Below are 19,304 nucleotides of genomic sequence, written 5' to 3'. Positions count from 1 at the left end.
TGACTTGATGACACAGCTTTCTATTTACAATGACAGTCAGGTATACCAAACATATCAGCATGATAGTATCAGAGAAACCAAAAACAAAACCTGTATCAGTTGGGGAATTAGTAGCTCAACTATGCTCACTGCCAAAGAAACATAAGATGATCAATTTCATTGGCTGACAGAAATTAGCTAGGGCATCACTTGAAAACACACAGTCATGATCATGGAGAGAAATTATAAAGAAGAAAAGATGACAACTTCACTGAAATAATGCTGCATTTATTTTCAAAAAGTAGCATAATGTGAAAAAAATGTAGACATATGTCCATAATAAATTCTTATTCAGAACCGTTACTTGAGCATGGGAATTCAAATTCTAGTACAGAAGACTTGCTGGTGGAAAGGCTGATAATTATATGTGTTTGAATTTTCTTGAATGAACATGAAACAGATAAGGATATGTGCAACCCATTCTTTCTAAATGACTCCACTTTTGACCTGTTAGGGGAAGGTGGGCCCTACTTTTCCCATTTCTGGAAAAAACACTGATCATTCCATATCATATTCAATTTGTTATACCACTGACTAAGGGGTATTTCAAAATTATGAGCCCTTCGGGGATGCTGACCACTGCTTTATTAAGTCTGATCATAGTCTGTGGCACAGAACTTAAGTAGTTTTGTGGCAAATGTCTTCTTTCTGGAGTCCTTCTAACTTTGACCACTGACCCTGAAACCCCCAAATATACATGTCTCTTCCTTGTCTCATTTGAAATCCATTTTCATTATTTAGTCAAGGCATTTTTTAAATAGAATTTAAATAGTTGTGTAGAAATAATATTTTCTCTTTAACCATGTGGCCCTGACCTTTTGACCTTTTGACTCCAAAATGAATAGGTACCATCCTTTTCTCAGTCCAAGCCATTCATAAAGTTTGATAAAGGTAGGTGACAAAAAAAATCAAGCCCATATGGAAATTATTTTCTTTTTTAAGTCAATGTAATCATCAATTTTAACCTCTTGACCCAATATTATTAGGTCTCATAACAAGTACAAGCCATTTACAATGTTTGGTCAAGGTCTCTGGTATGCGAATCAAGTTACTGTGCTGAAACAACTGTCCTTCTTTAAGTCTCTGTGACCCTGACATTTGACCTTTTGAGCCCAACATTGATAGGTTTCTTTTCTTACCCAGATAAAAGCTACATACTATACTGTGTTCTTGAACAGAAATGAAACAGGGACTAGACGGACTTCACAACACAATATGTTTTGCCTAATGTCAGGGGTCAAAACAGGAAATACTGAGTCAAATTTAGAAATTACTGCAAATCTTAATGTTCTAATCAAATTTGTTAGATATGGTCTCCCAAAGGTAACAATTAATTCAATTTTAACATTTTGGAGTAGGTAATATTGATTTTTATACTCTTTCATTATCTTAATGTTTGATTTGCAAATTTCAAACAAAGGTACAGTGAAGCCAATTTTAGACCTCTCCTTGTCGAAAAAAGCCATGGGATTACTGGATTTTCATTGTTTGAACTTTTTGTTCTCTTAACAAAGCAAGTCAACAGACAGACTGACTAAAACATTTCAATAACCTTGCCACAGAGGATAATATTTATCAAAAGTAAACATTAAAGCGGTCAATATCCCCTAAAGTGGACATGTTCAAACTATTCCCCATAACAAAATCTCTTAACTCTAGCTGGGTTAACAATCTGGCTTATTAAATAGCCATACAAAATATGGACCTTTTTGATGTGGCTAATTATTACATTCCAGTATCAGTTCAAGGGCAAAACAGTCATATTCTCTAAACCGAACACATAACAAAACAACCATGTTAAACCATGAGGGAAATATTTATTGGTTTAGGATAATTGTTTTTTATGTAAATAATTCTGTTCCTTGGTCAAACACTTGCACTTGAAATACATCGATGAAATATTTTTAATGTGTGATATGATGTAGCTGGGTAAAACTTGGGAATGAGTATACATGGAATTTGAAGGAGGAAAGATGAATAGACTCAAAATAGTGTCAGCAACACATATGATCCATATCCTGATAACATGACTTTAGATATTAATTTTAAAAATAAACATTTCATGCTATTCAAGCCATATAACACTGAAATTAGTTGTGTTTGCCTAATTTAGACCATATAACACTGAAATTAGTTGTGTTTGCCTAATTTAAGCCATATAACACTGAAATTAGTTGTGTTTGCCTAATTTAAGCCATATAACACTGAAATTAGTTGTCTTTGCCAAATTTAAGCCATATAACACTGAAATGTTTTGTTTTCAAAGGATAAAGGAACACTATTACACCAAAAATGTTCCATATACCAAGGATATGGAACATTACCATGCCAAAATGTTCCATTTAACAAGGATATGGGAACCATCTCATGCTGAAATGTTCCATTTACCAAGGATATGGGAACAATCTCATGCTGAAATGTTCCATTAACAAGGATATGGGAACAATCCCATGCTGAAATGTTCCATTAACAAGGATATGGGAACAATCTCATGCTGAAATATTCCATTTACCAAGGATATGGGAACACTATTACACTGAAATATTCCATTTACCAAGGATATGGGAACACACTATAGCTGCACCAGTAGTTGTCTCAACAGATGCAAAACTAAAACTGCCATTCCTCAGCTCTGGAAAGAGGTGCAAAGAATAAAACCAAAGGCCAAAAGGGGACAAAGAGAGTTGAGGAAATGCAGTCACAAGGCAAACAGAAGATGCAGAGATATCTCATGGCAACAAGTGATAAAATGAGACAGCCAGACAAGAACCTGCACAAAGCAAAGAGACTTGAGACTATAAAAGAGACAAGAAAATATCAAACAAGGTGAATGTAGACAAAGAAAGCATCAAGCAAAATGTGGCTGTTGAAATCTATATATCAAATAAGGCTAAAAGATGGAAAAAAGAGACTCACATATTACCATTGATGAAAACCACTATGGTACCCAAATGCTACTTACAGAACCAGTCTAAAGCATTACAAGCTGTGTATTTTATTTGGAACGTAACCTCATAAAACTCTCTCTCTCTCTCCACACACACACATACAAATTTATACATACATACATACACACTAGAGGTGTGCTGTATTACTGATATACCACAGTATCTTTTCACTGTATCGGTAGGTATTTCATTAGTTTCCATCAGTACGGAATCAACTGATCAGACTATGAATTTAATGATATTAACAGTATGTTTTAATTTCAACAAAATAATTTCAAAAACTATTATCTATTTTGCAAAGCAGTTGTAATTTTCAGCAAATTAACTTTGAATATTACAAATATAATTATATTTAGGATCATTTAATCACATGTTTGTGTCAAGTATGCCAGTCAAATACAGAAGATATCTGGGCCAAATTCAACTTTTGGAAAAATTTCAGATTAAATAAAAGTTATTTTCTTTTGCCATTTACTGGAATAAATGTCAATGTGCTTGGTACATGTATTCTTCTCTAATATTGTAAACATATATATTTTTTAGGACAGCAGTTGTTCTCTGTTTTCATGTTTCCATAATTTCATAAGGCCCACTAAATATTTTTTCATTTGTTTTACAAGCTGTTTGATGTTTATTGGTCCCCTCTGAAAATTATTTTCCCTAAGCATTGACATCCCACTCAAAATTTATCTGCCTATTTATTATACCAAAAGTGTAGCTAATAAATTGTAGGCTTCAGTGTCAACACATCCAATTGTCTTTCACTTCAGTGTCAATACATCCAATTGTCTTTCACTTCAGTGTCAACACATCCAATTGTCTTTCACTTCAGTGTCAACACATCCAATTGTCTTTTACAGGGTCTCAATTAGAGTGTAATCTCATTCATCTCACTTTAGTTACAGTGTTTAGATGACAACTTGTGCAACAATTTAACACATCAAATTCATCTACTAAACAGGTACTGACCATTTAGTTGTCTGATGGAGGGGACTGTGATTTTCTTTTGAGCTATCTTCTTTTATCTCAAGATAAATAATTTTTCTCCATATAAAATAATTGATATCATATGGTTTTATTTTGCTATAGAATCACAGCAAGATATTTTTAGCTTACAAGTCAAGTCCAACTGCAAACAGCACAGACCCAGATCTGCTGTTGCATAATGCACTGGCAGATCTGGGTCTGTGCAGTTTGTTAATAGTAATCAGTAGAACGAACAACATAGACTCTGAACTGCTGGCATGTTGCCATGATTATTGCACATCCGTGCATATCACACAACATATTTTCATGTCTTTTTAGAACATTTTGGAAGAAAAAAAACAATAAAAAAAAACACGCAAGAAACACCAGGCAAAAGCAACAAGAAACCAGCGATGTGAAGCAACCAGGACCGTTCCTGAGCTCTCCTTCCCATTAATGAGAGCCAACCATTCAACTGTAAGGGACCTTTATGGACCCACAGATTGAGGCCAAACTATCAGGGTTCCTTGAACCCATAAAAGCCTGGGGGAGGTGGCACCATTCCCTTCCCCAGGAACAACTAGTAGGCTGCGGTGCAGTCAGAAAAATAGACAATATCACAGGTGATGTAGGCCACGTAAGTAAATGGTATGAGAATAGTTACAAGAATATTTACATCACTGAGTACTTTGTTGGAAGAACAATATGGTGGAAGAGAAAGCAGCCAGAGGGAATGACCTCATGGTCTACTTTTAGCACAAGGTCAATTTCAGTGCAAATGCCATTGCATCTGGACACTCCCAGCTCATTTTCAATGAAAACGTGTTTTGATGACTCTACCATATTTCGATATAAGGGTAAAGACACTTGGGCATCCCAGCAATATCTCCACACAAGTGAAGTACCAGTTGCTCATGTAAACAAGCACCACTGGCATGGTCTTCCATTCATAGCACCACCTAATGGATTATCCCCCCTTTTCAAACAGGCGTTTTGGTAACATTTCTATGACATCATGTTATATACTAGTGTAATAGAGGAATCCCAAGTAGCCAATCATTTGGCCAAAAATCAAATGGCTGCTGCTGTCCTTGCTGGTATAAGCACGTACAGTATAATATCAATTTGAAGAGTAAAGTATCTTTTGAGCTTAATCATGGAAAATTGTTTAATAAACGAAAAGATCAGAACAAAACCAAATATCCAATATATAAAGCCATCATAAAAATTAGTTTTTGAAGTCCTGTACAATGTGTACAATATATATAGCACACAGACTTGGGACCCACCCAACAATGTACAAGTAAACAATAATTTAACTTTAATGCATACTGTCAGCAGATGGTATGCTGTTCTATTTACAGCACATTTTCTAAAATTTGAGCCTGAACTGTAGTTCAGTGAAAGACACTATGAAGGAAATGGTAATATTTATATGCAAGTTGATATGGAGTAGAGATTAAGTTCCAGCTATTGTTAGCAATCATTAGAAACTGTGCTAAATCTGAGCTTGACAGGATTTATAAACTTCAGAAACGAGCAGCATGCCTAATTTTAGATGCATCTATTGATCATCCCTCAAAAGCATTATTTACGGAACTCATCTGGTTCACAATATATGAAAGGATAGATGTTTGCAAGGCAGTTCTTTTATATAAATATCTACATGGAACTGCACCAAAGTATCTTCAGGAGTTATTCAGGCTTTTTTCAACACAATACCAGTTAAGCACCTAAACCAAGACAGCAATTTTAAAAAAGCTTCCGATACTCTGGTATAGTTCTGTGGAACCAGCTTCCACTACATGTAAAATCTGCTGAAAATATTAGAGTATTTAAGAAGAGATATGATAAGCATGTATGTGCTTCTAATAGAAAATGGAATTTAGTATTTTAATACTAAACATGTTAAAATAAACAGTTTATTATTATTGCTATCTTCATACAATGTGCATTGTTATACTCTCCTTAAGAGGGCCTCAGAGGAGAATAGTCCTTGACTAATGAGTCACCCTTTATAAATAAAGCATTATTATTATTATTATTATTATTATTATTATTAAATAACCCTTTCCATGTCAAATCCAGTGAAGAATACCTTATTTTTATTGTTGAAGTCAATTGTATTATAAGTTACTGATATGACAAAATTATGGTACACAATGATTCATCTTAATTTGTCAGTATTTCACTGAAATACCCATATGATGATTAATTGACTGAGTCCAGCCACAGCTATGGGTCAATTTGTTTGATATGGTGACTGAAATAATAATAATAATAATAATAATAATAACAATAATAATAATAATAATATTAATACTGACTTTATTTAAAGAAGAAATATGTTGGCTCAACAGACCAATCTTCCATGAGCCCTTCTGTGACAAAATGTATACATAACAATATGATGTACAATTTTTACAAGATGAGGTGTCTTTAGACAACAAATGCTTTAAAAAATTTAGACAATTGATTTACTGCTACAATAAAATATGTAAAGTCTTTAAGGATGAGTACATACAGGATTCATACAAAGAGTAGCTGTCAGAGCAAACGTGTAAAACATTATAGTGAGTAAATGATAGCAATGTTGTAAAAAGTGGTAGTGCTGAATTAAACAAAATCATACAAAAATTATTGTTTCTGCTGCTGTTGACTAAGAAGCTTTTAAAACCTTGGGACAAGTCATCTGACCTTATGTATGACAAAATGAAATTTCATAGTTTGACTCCAGAAAAAGGAAAAAGTCTAGATGGAGAATCATTTTGATGCAAATAAAATCACAAAAAAATGGATTATTTAAGTCTGACAGTGAACTGATTTTGTGGCATGATGATATCCATATTTAATATGCACATGGTATTGCTCATTTCTCGCAAGGCAGGTCCCATGCCTTCAAACCTTCAAACCTAACACACAAGAAATGTATCATAGGTTATGAGAAAATAAAGAAAGAAAACATTGAAAAGCCATTTTAAAAAAGACTACATGAAACTTAAATACTGTTGTATCTGTTTTTCTATATCATGTGTGAAATGTTTAAACATTTTTAAAAAATATATTTTTACATTGGCACGGGTCCAAGCAATCCAAAATCAACAAAAGATTATGGGATGGTGTACATTCTTGAACTACTCTTAGTATATCTATCCCAAAATAATTTTTAATCATATGTCTACCCCAAAGTAAAGGTGATTATATAGACAGGTATAATATCTACCCCAAGTTAAGGGTTCTTTTATAGAAAGGTATAAGAAAATATACCACAGATCTACCCCAAGGTAAGGGTTCTTTTATTAAAAGGTATGAGAAAATATGTCACAGATCTATGCCAAGGTAAGGGTTCTTTTATTAAAAGGTTTAAGAAAATATGTCATAGATCTATGCCAAGGCAAGGGTTCTTATATAGAAAGTTATAAGAAAAGATGCCATAGATATACCCCAAGGCAAGGGTTCTTTTATAGAAAGATATAAGAAAAATAACGTCATTCCTTACTCACATAATAAAATGATGAAGTATTTACACAATTATTGGGCTCACATAAGTTTTCCACAAAAGAAAGCATGCATGGCTATTTAGAGCAATTTGAACATTTCTAAGGCTTTCTAAAGAAAGCATGTATGGCTATTAACAGCAATTTGAAAATTGCTAAGGAATGACAATGGTCTCATATACTCTTTGTACATTATCCTTTGCTGTGGACTTTAATTGCGATTATTAGAACTATAAAAACATTTTTCTTTTACATTATTCAATAAGAGACTGAACTGTGTCATTTTAAATACAATCTCTCCTCGAGTTATAGTGCCAAAACATACGAAGATAAAAAGTAACATGTCAACAGCATCATAACGTAATCTTCATCTTGCATCAATAACATGATCATATCTTGATCATATAATATCAACAGTATGATATGTAATGACCATGTCATATCAATAACATGATCATGTAATTCATCATGTCATATCAACATCATAATGTAATCATCATGTCATATCAACATCATAATGTAATCATCATGTCATATCAACATCATAATGTAATGATCATGTCATATTAACAGCATCATAATGTAATCATGTCATATCAACATCATAATGTAATCATCATGTCATATTAACGGCATCATAATGTAATGATATGCTATTTTGAGCTGGGTCAGAAGCATTGATTTTAGAGCACCATAATGCTAGATTACTCTATTTCATTCCTGCATGTGCTATTCACACACATATCCACCCCTACTGTGTACATAGACCCAGAATTGGATCTGCATACACCATGTAGATATGGGTCTACCCTGTTCACACTAGTTATGCAACCAGTATATATACCCTTATCTACAAATGGAGAATGTGTCAGTGTGGATTGAAGTTCTTTTCACATAATGTTGGTTATACTACAAGTGAGTGCTATTCTTGGTAAAGGGGTGGCAGATTCCAATGGTGTCCTTTCTGTTTTAGGAGGGCAGGCTTGGACCCTGCCCTCTCAAGATGGTGTCATGCCCTCTCTGGGGTGCATCATGGCCTACTTGGAGTTAGCAATGTCCTAAAACTCCAGTGTTTAAAAAAAACAACAAAAAAACCTCAAGCAAAATGGTAACATTCAACATTGGCATTTTGGGGATCAGCTTGGCATCATTAATCTTCTGCTCTTGACTTTCAGAACAAATACTATGTTAAAGACACCAATGGAATCCCTAAGAATGTCCATCTCAAAATCTACTCTCATATCAAGGGTGCCCTCAAAAGTGACTCTACCTCATTGATGCTTGAAATGCTCCAATGTCACAGGCATCCATTACTTTGCCTTGACAATAATATACTAGATTCTTAAACACAAAAATGTAACCAGATTTAATTTTGGTTTCTGTACATGATTTATATTGAAAGATTATGGAGTAAATACAGAACACTAACTAAACAGACTTAAGTGCTATGGCCTCAAGGAATTAATGGAGGTCATAAGATAAAAAATCAGCACAGTGAATAATGATCAGCCATGGAATCAATACCAACTGCTAATTACAGCCTATTCTAATGTAATGGCTGTATAATGATCACCTGTAATGCAATGGCTTGATGACCTCCTTGCCTCTTTGGGCACAATACCAACTGCTAATTACAGCCTATTCTAATGTAATGGCTGTGTGATGATCACCTCTAATACAATGGCTTGATGACCTCCTTGCCTCTTTGGGCACAATACCAACTGCTAATTACAGCCTATTCTAAAGTAATGGCTGTGTGATGATCACCTCTAATACAATGGCTTGATGACCTCCTTGCCAAAGAGGGCACAATACCAACTGCTAAGATTCCAAACAAACAAAACTAAATTTGGTCATGAGACTTTTGTAAGAATCACACATCAGACAAAATACTTATACTTAGTTTGTTAGGGAATATTCCTAAAGCAATAACATTACATTATCTACAAATGTACAGGTAGTTCAAAACTGGTTTTTAATGTGAGTAAATAAGTCTCATTAGGTAATTACTAGAGACTAAATTTTTTTTACAATGACAATAAATTTACTAATATGTTTATTATGTCTTTTTATCTCTAATGTCTGCCTTGAGAATTGACAACTTTACACCAATGTCTGCACTGAGAATTGACAACGTTACACAAATGTCTGCTTTGAGAATTGACAACTTTACACCAATGTCTGCACTGAGAATTGACAACTTTACACCAATGTCTGCTTTGAGAATTGACAACTTTACACCAATGTCTGCTTTGAGAATTGACAACTTTACACCAATGTCTGCATTGAGAATTGACAACTTTACACCAATGTCTGCATTGAGAATTAACAACTTTACACCAATGTCTGCATTGAGAATTGACAACTTTACACGAATTTCTGTGGATCTTATGATTCATAACACATCATAAACAGAAAGACCTAATCTATATTGATCATTCTTAAAATCAATTTCCAATCCATAAAATTTTAAACAACAAAACAAATGTCATTTTCTATTGTTGCAAAGCCACATAAATTTAAACTTACCAGTCATTATAAATGTCCAGCAATTAAATATTCAATACTTTTAAGAAAGATTCATATGCATCCTGAGTCAATGGTTCTAATGTAAAATATGCATTATGAGTCAATGGTTCTAATGTAAAATATGCATCCTGAGTCAATAGTTCTGATGTAAAATATGCATCATGAGTCAATGGTTTTAATGTAAAATATGCATCATGAGTCAATGGTTCTAATGTAAAATATGCATCATAAGTCAATAGTTCTAATGTAAAATATGCATCATAAGTCAAAAGTTCTAATGTAAAATATGCATCATGAGTCAATGGTTCTAATGTAAAATATGCATCATGAGTCAATGGTTCTAATGTAAAATATGCATCATAAGTCAATAGTTCTAATGTAAAATATGCATCATGAGTCAATGGTTCTAATGTAAAATATGTATCACAAGTCAATAGTTCTAATGTAAAATATGTATCATAAGTCAAAAGTTCTAATGTAAAATATGCATCATGAGTCAATGGTTCTAATGTAAAATATGCATCATGAGTCAATGGTTCTAATGTAAAATATGCATCATAAGTCAATGGTTCTAATGTAAAATTATATTTTTAGTATTGAATTTTCAGGAAACTTATATATAAACACCCACATTTGTCCTTTCTGTGTGCAATAGCTGCCAAACAAGAGGTAGTGGGTTTTGAAACTCATGGCAGCATCCCAAATTTAATTTTTTTGTTATATTCAAACTTTCTTTTAAACTAATTTTAAATCCAAATTTTCATGGTTTCTTTTTGCTTTTTTATTCCTGTCCTAGGATGGGCAATTAAGCTAGTTTTCTTAATATTTTTACAATATGGTGCTTTTATCAAATTATAGAATTAAACAGTCACTGTTAATTAAACCTTTACACCTTAAAACAAACATTTTCAGGTCTTTTTCAGTATTTTTTCTTGGACAAAATACTTATTTTCAAGGTTAACTCAAAACCTATACTGAATGGAATTAAAACAAACACCGTTTTGGCTTTGAAAAGTTGCATTTTTAGACTCAAAAGCTGTTTATATTTTCTTCCATAACATGTGAATGAGAATTTAACCAGGTACTAATCCTTGGGCTATATCATGAAAAACAGATCCACTTGCTGAAATTCATATAAATTTGCATGGAAATTACACCAATTTACAGAACAATATGTTAACTTTACTGCATACATCAAAAGAGGTTTTTAGAATTGGTTGTTTTCAATTTTGATAAACCCTTAAAATTTTTATACCTCTATCTAAAATGAAGGACTGAATTTTGATTTTAAAAATCCACTTAACACAGGATAATTATCGCAACACTCCTTAAGCTTCTACTGAAAGACCACTAGCACCAGATACAAGCTTGATGTTTTTAACCTTCTGTATTCACTCTGAACATAATATTTTCATCACCTGAAACCATTATACTATCTATCATGTTTGTGTCTGCTACACACTGTATATAAAGAGTAAAGTCAGCTACCGTGGCAACATGTTCTGGACTGAAAAGTTGGCATAACAGGCAAAAGTAATTGATAGCTGACATATTCTAGATGCCAAGTGATGCTGAGCTTCAGAGCTTGTTAAGGTTTGATAATAAGCACAGATCTGCTCAAGCTGTGAATCTGCATTTACTTGGCTCAGGGATGAGTAAGTGGAAAAGTTTCCTTGGCACAGCCATTTTTTATGTGGTCGGGATGAGATGACATTGGTGGTTGTAATGAATACTGCTTATATTTGGTTGGTGTCCTAAATCTATTTTCAATGTAATCTATGGACTATACATTCAATGCAGTCACTTTTAAGGACACCCTGAACATGGGATCCTGCACTAAAAATTATGCACAGAAGTTGGTAGATTTATATATATATATTTAACAAGGTCTGTTAGCAAAATTTGCTGCACAGATGGCAATATTATGCCTCTACATAAAATGGAATCCAGTCAGAATGTGAAAACTATAGACCAGTGACTCTGACAAGTCAAACAATTACATTGTTGGAAATTATTTTACAAGATCAAAAAACAAACTTTGCAAATAAAAACAAAATTATATCTTTTGATCAACAAGGTTTCCATGATAATGTCCAACTATTAGAATGTTAAAACAAACTGACTCAATAATGTGATCATAGTGTATCAAGTAACACCATATATTCTGATTTCACTAAAGCCATTGATAGTGTTCCTGATACAGAAATGCAAGTAGCTATTTAGTGCCAATGCAACTGAGTAAAATGCCATGCCCAAGGACACTTTTAGTCCAATGCAATTGGGGTAAAATGTCATGCCCAAGGACACTTTTGGTCCAATGCAATTGGGGTAAAATGCCATGCCCAAGGACACTTTTGGTCCAATGCAATTAGGGTAAAATGTCATGCCCAAGGACACTTTTGGTCCAATGCAATTGGGGTAAAATGTCATGCCCAAGGACACTTTTGGTCCAATGCAATTAGGGTAAAATGTCATGCCCAAGGACACTTTTGGTCCAATGCAATTGGGGTAAAATGTCATGCCCAAGGACACTTTTGGTCCAATGCAACTGGGGTAAAATACCGTACCCAAGGACACATTTGGTCTAATGTAACTGGGGTAAAATGCCATGCCGAAGGACACTTTTGGTCCAATGCAATTGGGGTAAAATGCTATGCCTAGGGACACTTTTGGTTATGACTCTGGCATGCTAACCACTGAGCCAACACAGCTCCTGCTTCTATCAGTTGCCTCTTAACATATGCAGGAAGGCATGTAGGGCCTGTTCTACATCCCACAAAGGATTAGCTCTAGGTACTGATTTTATAATGTCAATACCATCAGCTATAGCAATTGCTGCAAACAATTGATACCATTAGCTCTAGGCCATAGCTTTATACTATTGATGCCATCAGCTCTAGGCATTGGCTTTATACTATTTATGTGATCAGCTCTAGGTACTGGATTTATAATATTTATGTCATCAGCTCTAGGCCATAGCTTTATACTATTGATGCCATCAGCTCTAGGCACTGGCTTTATAGTATTTATGCCATCAGCTCTTGGCACTGGCTTTATGCTACTGATGCCATCAGTTCTAAGCATTGGCTTTATACTAATGATGCCATCAGCTTTTGGCATTGGCTTTATACTACTGATGCCATCAGCTCTAGGCACTGGCTTTATACTATCGATGATATCAGCTCTAGGTACTGGCTTTATACTACTGATGCCATCAACTCGTCACTGGCTTTATACTACTCATGCCATCAGCTCTAGGCACTGACTTTATACTGCTGATACCATCAGCTCTAGGCACTGGCTTTATACTACTGATGCCATCAGCTCTAGCCATTGGCTTTATACTATTGATGCAATCAGCTCTAGGCCATGGCTTTATGTACAATATTAGGCCTCAGTTCCAGGTCATGGCTTTTTATACTTAATGATGTCATCAGCTCTTGGTGCTGGCTTTATGCTACTGATGCCATCAGTTCTAAGCATTGGCCTTATACTAATGATGCCATCAGCTTTTGGCATTGGCTTTATACTACTGATGCCATCAGCTCTAGGCACTGGCTTTATACTGTCGATGATATCAGCTCTAGGTACTGGCTTTATCCTACTGATGCCATCAGCTCTTGGCAATGGCTTTATACTACTGATGCCATCAGTTCTTGGCAATGGCTTTATGCTACTGATGCCATCAGCTCTTGGCAATGGCATTATACTACTGATGTCATCAGCTCTAGCTTTATATACAATATTAGGCCTCAGCTTTATGCCATGGTTGTATGAACTTAATGATGTCATCAGCTCTTGGCACACATGTATATACTACTGATGCCATTAGCTCTAGGCCTTAGCTTTATAAGCTACATTAGTCTTGAGCTTGATGCCTTGGCTTAACTACAAAAGGACTTAGCTCTAGGCCTTTAATTTATATCCTACTGATGCCATGAGCTCTAAAAAGGATTAAAATTATGGATAATGTTTACTTGATGAAACCCATTTATTTGAAACAATACAAGTGTTATGATCTTAAACTAAGTAACAGAAAAGAGTGAAAACCAATAAGTTTTGTAAAACTCAATAAATATTGTATTTCCCTGGAACATAAAGTGAAAATTTAAAAAGAACTTACAGTATTCTGAATTAAAAAACAAATAGTCCTTAAAGTTATATTACAAGTCCAAGGTATAGAGTTCCAAATGAATTCTAGTAGCGTTCAGAATGAATGCTAATTTTGAATGTACTGATGTGCCTAAAGCCTGGAATGTGGAGACATGTGAACAGTCTTGATGTATCACAATGATATAATCCAAAATGACCTTGAATGGATTCACAATAATCCCAAAGCATTGATTTCGTCTCAAAATCACGGAGCACTTTGTAATTCCAGTGAATAATTTAAATAAACAAATCCTCTCAAATATTAATTGAAACAAACACAACTTAAAATGATTCATCTAAGACTGATGTTAAAATATGGAGTTGAGAATTTCTGTTTACTTCTCACTTATATAAAAATGTCAGGCACAATAACTGAACCAGGATGATGGTTATTTTTCCATCAAATTCATTTCCAAAATATTTTAAGTTGCAAATAAGGTCAGGTATCTTAGTAAACATTTAGTAAAAAGAACATGTAAGACAGCAGGTATACCAGAGATTCCCAAGGGGAACACCAACATCCTAAATTCAAATTCAAGTAAACATGTTTACCTCCAGTAATAATAATCTGAATATTTAATTAACAATCATAGACAAATATTAGCTACATAATATATTGTTTACAAAATAACAAGATTTCTGTCAGGTAAGCCCTAAACTCAATTACTGACCAATGTCAATCACACAGTATAGAAAACATATAATCATGGAGAAAGGCCAACACATATAAAATTTAAATGTATATAAAAACAATGCTGAACCTGAACCAATTTTAATGCCAAACCAACCTCCTTATTTTGCCTACCATCACTGTATCTAATTGGCTGTAATCCTAAAGTGGATTTCTTATTTACCTGCATGGAACTAACAGAATTAATATGTTGAAATATTGATGGGTTGATGACATGTTAATGATATGACTCCACTCTATTAACACTTTCATTCTTGCCAATATCTTAAACACTGCTACTTCTTACATTTGCCTTCAAAAAGTAATTGATACTCTTAATGGAATTACCCATAGGTTCATCAATGAAAGCAATGAAATCTACCTTAATGTACACTCATCCTAGATTTTTTTAAAAACTGGTCATAAATGGATTTTGATAGTACCATTTTAAATGCTGTATACTTTATACATCTTTAATTTGCAGACACTTGTGAATAATGAACAGAATGAGTCACTCCCATGAGTATCTGCTGAAAAATGTTTAACTGTAAGCCACTAGGGCACAGGACATAAATTCCCAAACAGGAATCCCTTGGACAAGTCGGCTGCAAAAATTACTCATCCATATCCTCAAGGTACCTGATGCAAGTCTGATACCAAAATGAGTGAAAACTATGAAAATAAAATATTCTAATATATAGATGTGTCTATGATGACAATGATTGTTGTTGTTTTGTTGTTGTAGGCAGCATTCAGGATGGCAGAAAGAGAAGTAGATAGAGAAAAAAGTGGATTGACAATATCACAGAATGGACCAGGAAAAGTTTTGCTGAGACACAGGCATTGGCACATGATCGAGACAAGTGGAGGGAACTGGTCAGATGTTCAGCAGCACAGCGCCTTGACGACCACACTTTGTCAAAAGACTGATGATGATGATGATGATGATAATGATGCTGCTGATGTAGGGTTTAATGCCATTTTTCAGCACAAGATAGACTATACATGGTGGCCAATATAAATGGTGGAGGAAGAACCCAGGAAAACACCGGAAAGAACCACGACCTATGAGAAGTTACTGGCAAGTTTTCCCACATAACCACATTGGCTGACTCCAAGATTTGAACCCAAGCAGACAGAGGTGAGATGGCAGTGATCTGTAATGATGAGTGCTTTAGACAACTTGGCCACTCGGGGCCTCAGATGACAGTGAGGGAAGAGGTTAAGTGCAAAGGTAAAGCCTTGCTGTGAGCAAACATTTGCCAGAGCATGAGGGAAGAGGTTAACCTCAATGGTAAAGTCTAAGGATTAAAAGTCTTTATGAAATGCTCAGCAGCCAAAGTGCAATCGCTATGCTTCATTATTACTGAGATATCCTCTTAAAATAAGGAGTTGTTTATTATTATTATTATTATTATTAGCAATGACCAAGTATATTCATTTTATACATAGTGATGTACCTACAAAGACAAGTGTTAGTTTATAAGGAACTGGTACTCACTGGGCATGTGAAATTCTGATGCTGGAGTAGAGATGACATCACAAAATTGTCATTAAATAAGGATTTCGGTCAGTATGGATTGATTGATTGATTGTTTGTATTTTTACGGTGCACCAGCACTCTTAGGCTATCTAGCACCATACAAAAGTTTATATGTATGGTCATTTAAAAATGATAAAAGGTTTCATATTGACCAGCAATACCAAAACCAAATAGCTGAAAGTAAAATTATAAGATGGTAATGGTGATATATAAAGCTTCCAAATCAACAGGGAATGCAAATGGTGTATGTTAATAAAGACAGATGAAAGGTTATTGAAAATAAGGGGTGTTAAGTACATTTCTTGCAATGAACCATACCATGTTAAGCACTTTACGATAGAGTGTTGTGACCTGCAACCTATGCGCGATCAGTATTACAGTGTGCATGAAATGAAGGAACACTTTTTTTTACGTAAAAATGCTCAAGATGATGGCATAAAAGTTATAGCTTAGAATAAATGTTTACTTCTTTCAGGAATTCTAAAATACAAATGGCATTTATTGTATCAATGTGTTCCTTCATTTCATGCACACTGTAATACTGATCACGCGTAGGTTGCAGGTCACAAAACTATCATAAAGTGCTTAACAGGGAATGGTTCACTGCAAGAAATGTACTCTGGTGGGTCTTTGCCTTTTAGTATTTGGGAGTGGGTTATATAAGTAGGACCAATTCTAATTCTTGCAATGTTGAAATATTGATGGGTTCTGTAGGAAGGAGTCCATTCTTCTAAGGTTTATTATTCACTGCATCATTCCATGAAACCTGCCACTTCTGACGTAAAGTCTCTTTGATACTAGGTTTAAAATCAGTATACTGTATTTTAAAATCAGATGGTTCTTGGGCCATTTCAGCAACATGATCTGCTTTTTCATTACCCTCATAAGTGGTTTTGTTTACAAAGGATTAATATAAAAGTGCTTGTAATGTGGTCATTCACAGCAATGTTGTTTAGAACAACTTCATTTTGTCTGCAGACCCTATTATCTGATGATGGTTACAAAGAATTAAATAAAGGTAGGTGGTGTTTATTCTGTTTTTGCAATAGTAATCATTCAAAGCGGTGTCAAATTGCTTATTCTGCCCAAAAATCACGGTTGCATTCTGCAAATTTCCAATTTTGAATGTGCTCAACACTGTATTTATATAATAAAATTGAGTGATGCATGACAGGTGTGGTCATAACTGACAGGTGGTCATTCATAGCTGAGGTCACTCAAGACAGGTTTTACTGCAGTACTGATTAGTAACTAAAATGTGTAACCATAACATCCACTTACCTCAAGGTAGGACATAGTGACCTTGTAAGCCATGTCATCACTCTTTTCCATCTGGAGAAACAGATCATTAAGTGCTCTGGCCATAATTCCTGGCTCATTATCTGTTCCCAACATGGTGTACGTTTTGCCCGCACCTGAAGGGAAAAAACTTAATTTTCATGCTAGCAACGAACTTTAACATTGACCTACTTGACCTACTGACCTTAGCACACTCTCTCTCTCTCTCTCTCTCTCTCTCTCTCTTCACTTCAATCTCAACCTTTTATCTTTATCCCACTGCTCTCTGTTAAATAAAATTGATGACACACTGACAATTCTCAGATGATGACAATGATGTGAATCCTGCTGATGATGGTAATGACAATGATTACCCCTCACCATGAAAACAAATGATTACATATACTGTGATGACTCTATAGTTTTAAACTAAGTAACAAAAGAGAGTGAAAAAACCAAGTTTTGTAAAATTCAACACATAATTTATTTAAAAGTATTACAAAGTGAAAATTTAAAAAAATCTTACAATATTGTGAGTTAAATCCCAAGCAGTCCTAAAATTTTGATGAGAAGTCTGAAAAGTATAGGGTTATCTGAATGAATTCCAGTGATGTTACAAATGAATTCCAATTTTAGATCTGCCAATAGTCTTGAATGTGCTAATGTTCCAACAGTCTTGCTGTATCACAATGATATAATCCAAAATGTCCTTGAATGAATTCACAATAATCCCAAAATAGTGATTTAGTTCAAAACGTTTTGAGCACTTACGTAATGCCAGTGAATAATTTGAACAAATAAATCCTCTCAAATATTAACTGAAACACAGCTAATACTGACCCCTCTAAAGGCTCAGTTAAAATAGGAATGAGTAATTCTGTTTACTTCTCCCTTATTTAAAAACCTAAGGCACAATATGAGAACCAGGATGAGAGTCAAAAGTTAATTTTTTGAACATTCTAAGTTGTCAGCAATATCAAGAATTTCCAAATGAAAAACTAATGTCCTAAACTCAGATACAAGAAAACATCTTACCTCCGGTAGCAATGATCGTAATATATAATCTAAAAACATTGTTAAATATTAGCTATGTAATATGTTGTTTACAAAATAATAAGACATTAGGCAGGTACACCCTAAACTCAATTACTGCCAAATGCAATTAAACAATACAGATATACTAACATACAATCATGGAGAAAAGACAACATGCAATACAGTTTAAATATACATAACAATACATATATAGTACATATCTTTTCTTATAGCATGCTGTTTGTTATAACCACATGTTCTATTTTACTTTTAGATTTTTTTTGTTGCCCGAGGGCGTTCATAATAAACATGTACTTGTTGTTGATGTGGGGTTTAATGCCATTTTTCAGCACATGATAGGCTATGCATGGCAGCCAGTATTAATGGTGGAGGAAGAACCCGGAAAGAACCACTAACCCACAAGAAGCTATTGGCAATCTTTCTCACATACCCACATTGGCAGAATCCTAGACTTGAACCCACACAGACAGAGGTGAGATGGCAGTGATCCATAACAGAGAGTGCTTTAGACCACTCGGCCACTCGGGGCCCCCGAAAAGAACTTGTAATGGTCATATTCTTATGGCAAGAAATATTATTATTATTATTATTACTATAGCCATTCCATATTAGCTTGTATAAAAAGT

The 19,304-nt window shown here is 34.4% G+C and overlaps 1 protein-coding gene across 2 annotated transcripts in view; it reads right to left on the bottom strand.

Annotated features, from left to right (window-relative positions):
* Positions 1-19,304, bottom strand: part of LOC149802579 (kinesin-like protein KIF19) — a 147,087-nt gene that overhangs the window by 54,809 nt on the left and 72,974 nt on the right. For both annotated transcript variants that reach the window (XM_089951850.1, XM_089951851.1), the window contains exon 5: positions 17,626-17,759. In XM_089951850.1, the coding sequence (XP_089807976.1) occupies positions 17,626-17,759 (134 nt within the window). The remainder of the gene's footprint in view (positions 1-17,625; positions 17,760-19,304) is intronic.

This window comes from Sinohyriopsis cumingii, chromosome 3, assembly GCF_028554795.1.
Source record: "Sinohyriopsis cumingii isolate HCF-2022 chromosome 3, ASM2855479v2, whole genome shotgun sequence".
NCBI lineage: Eukaryota > Metazoa > Mollusca > Bivalvia > Unionida > Unionidae > Sinohyriopsis > Sinohyriopsis cumingii.
The sequence above is the reverse complement of the archived record's forward strand: the minus strand, read 5'-3'. Positions and strand labels throughout refer to the sequence as shown.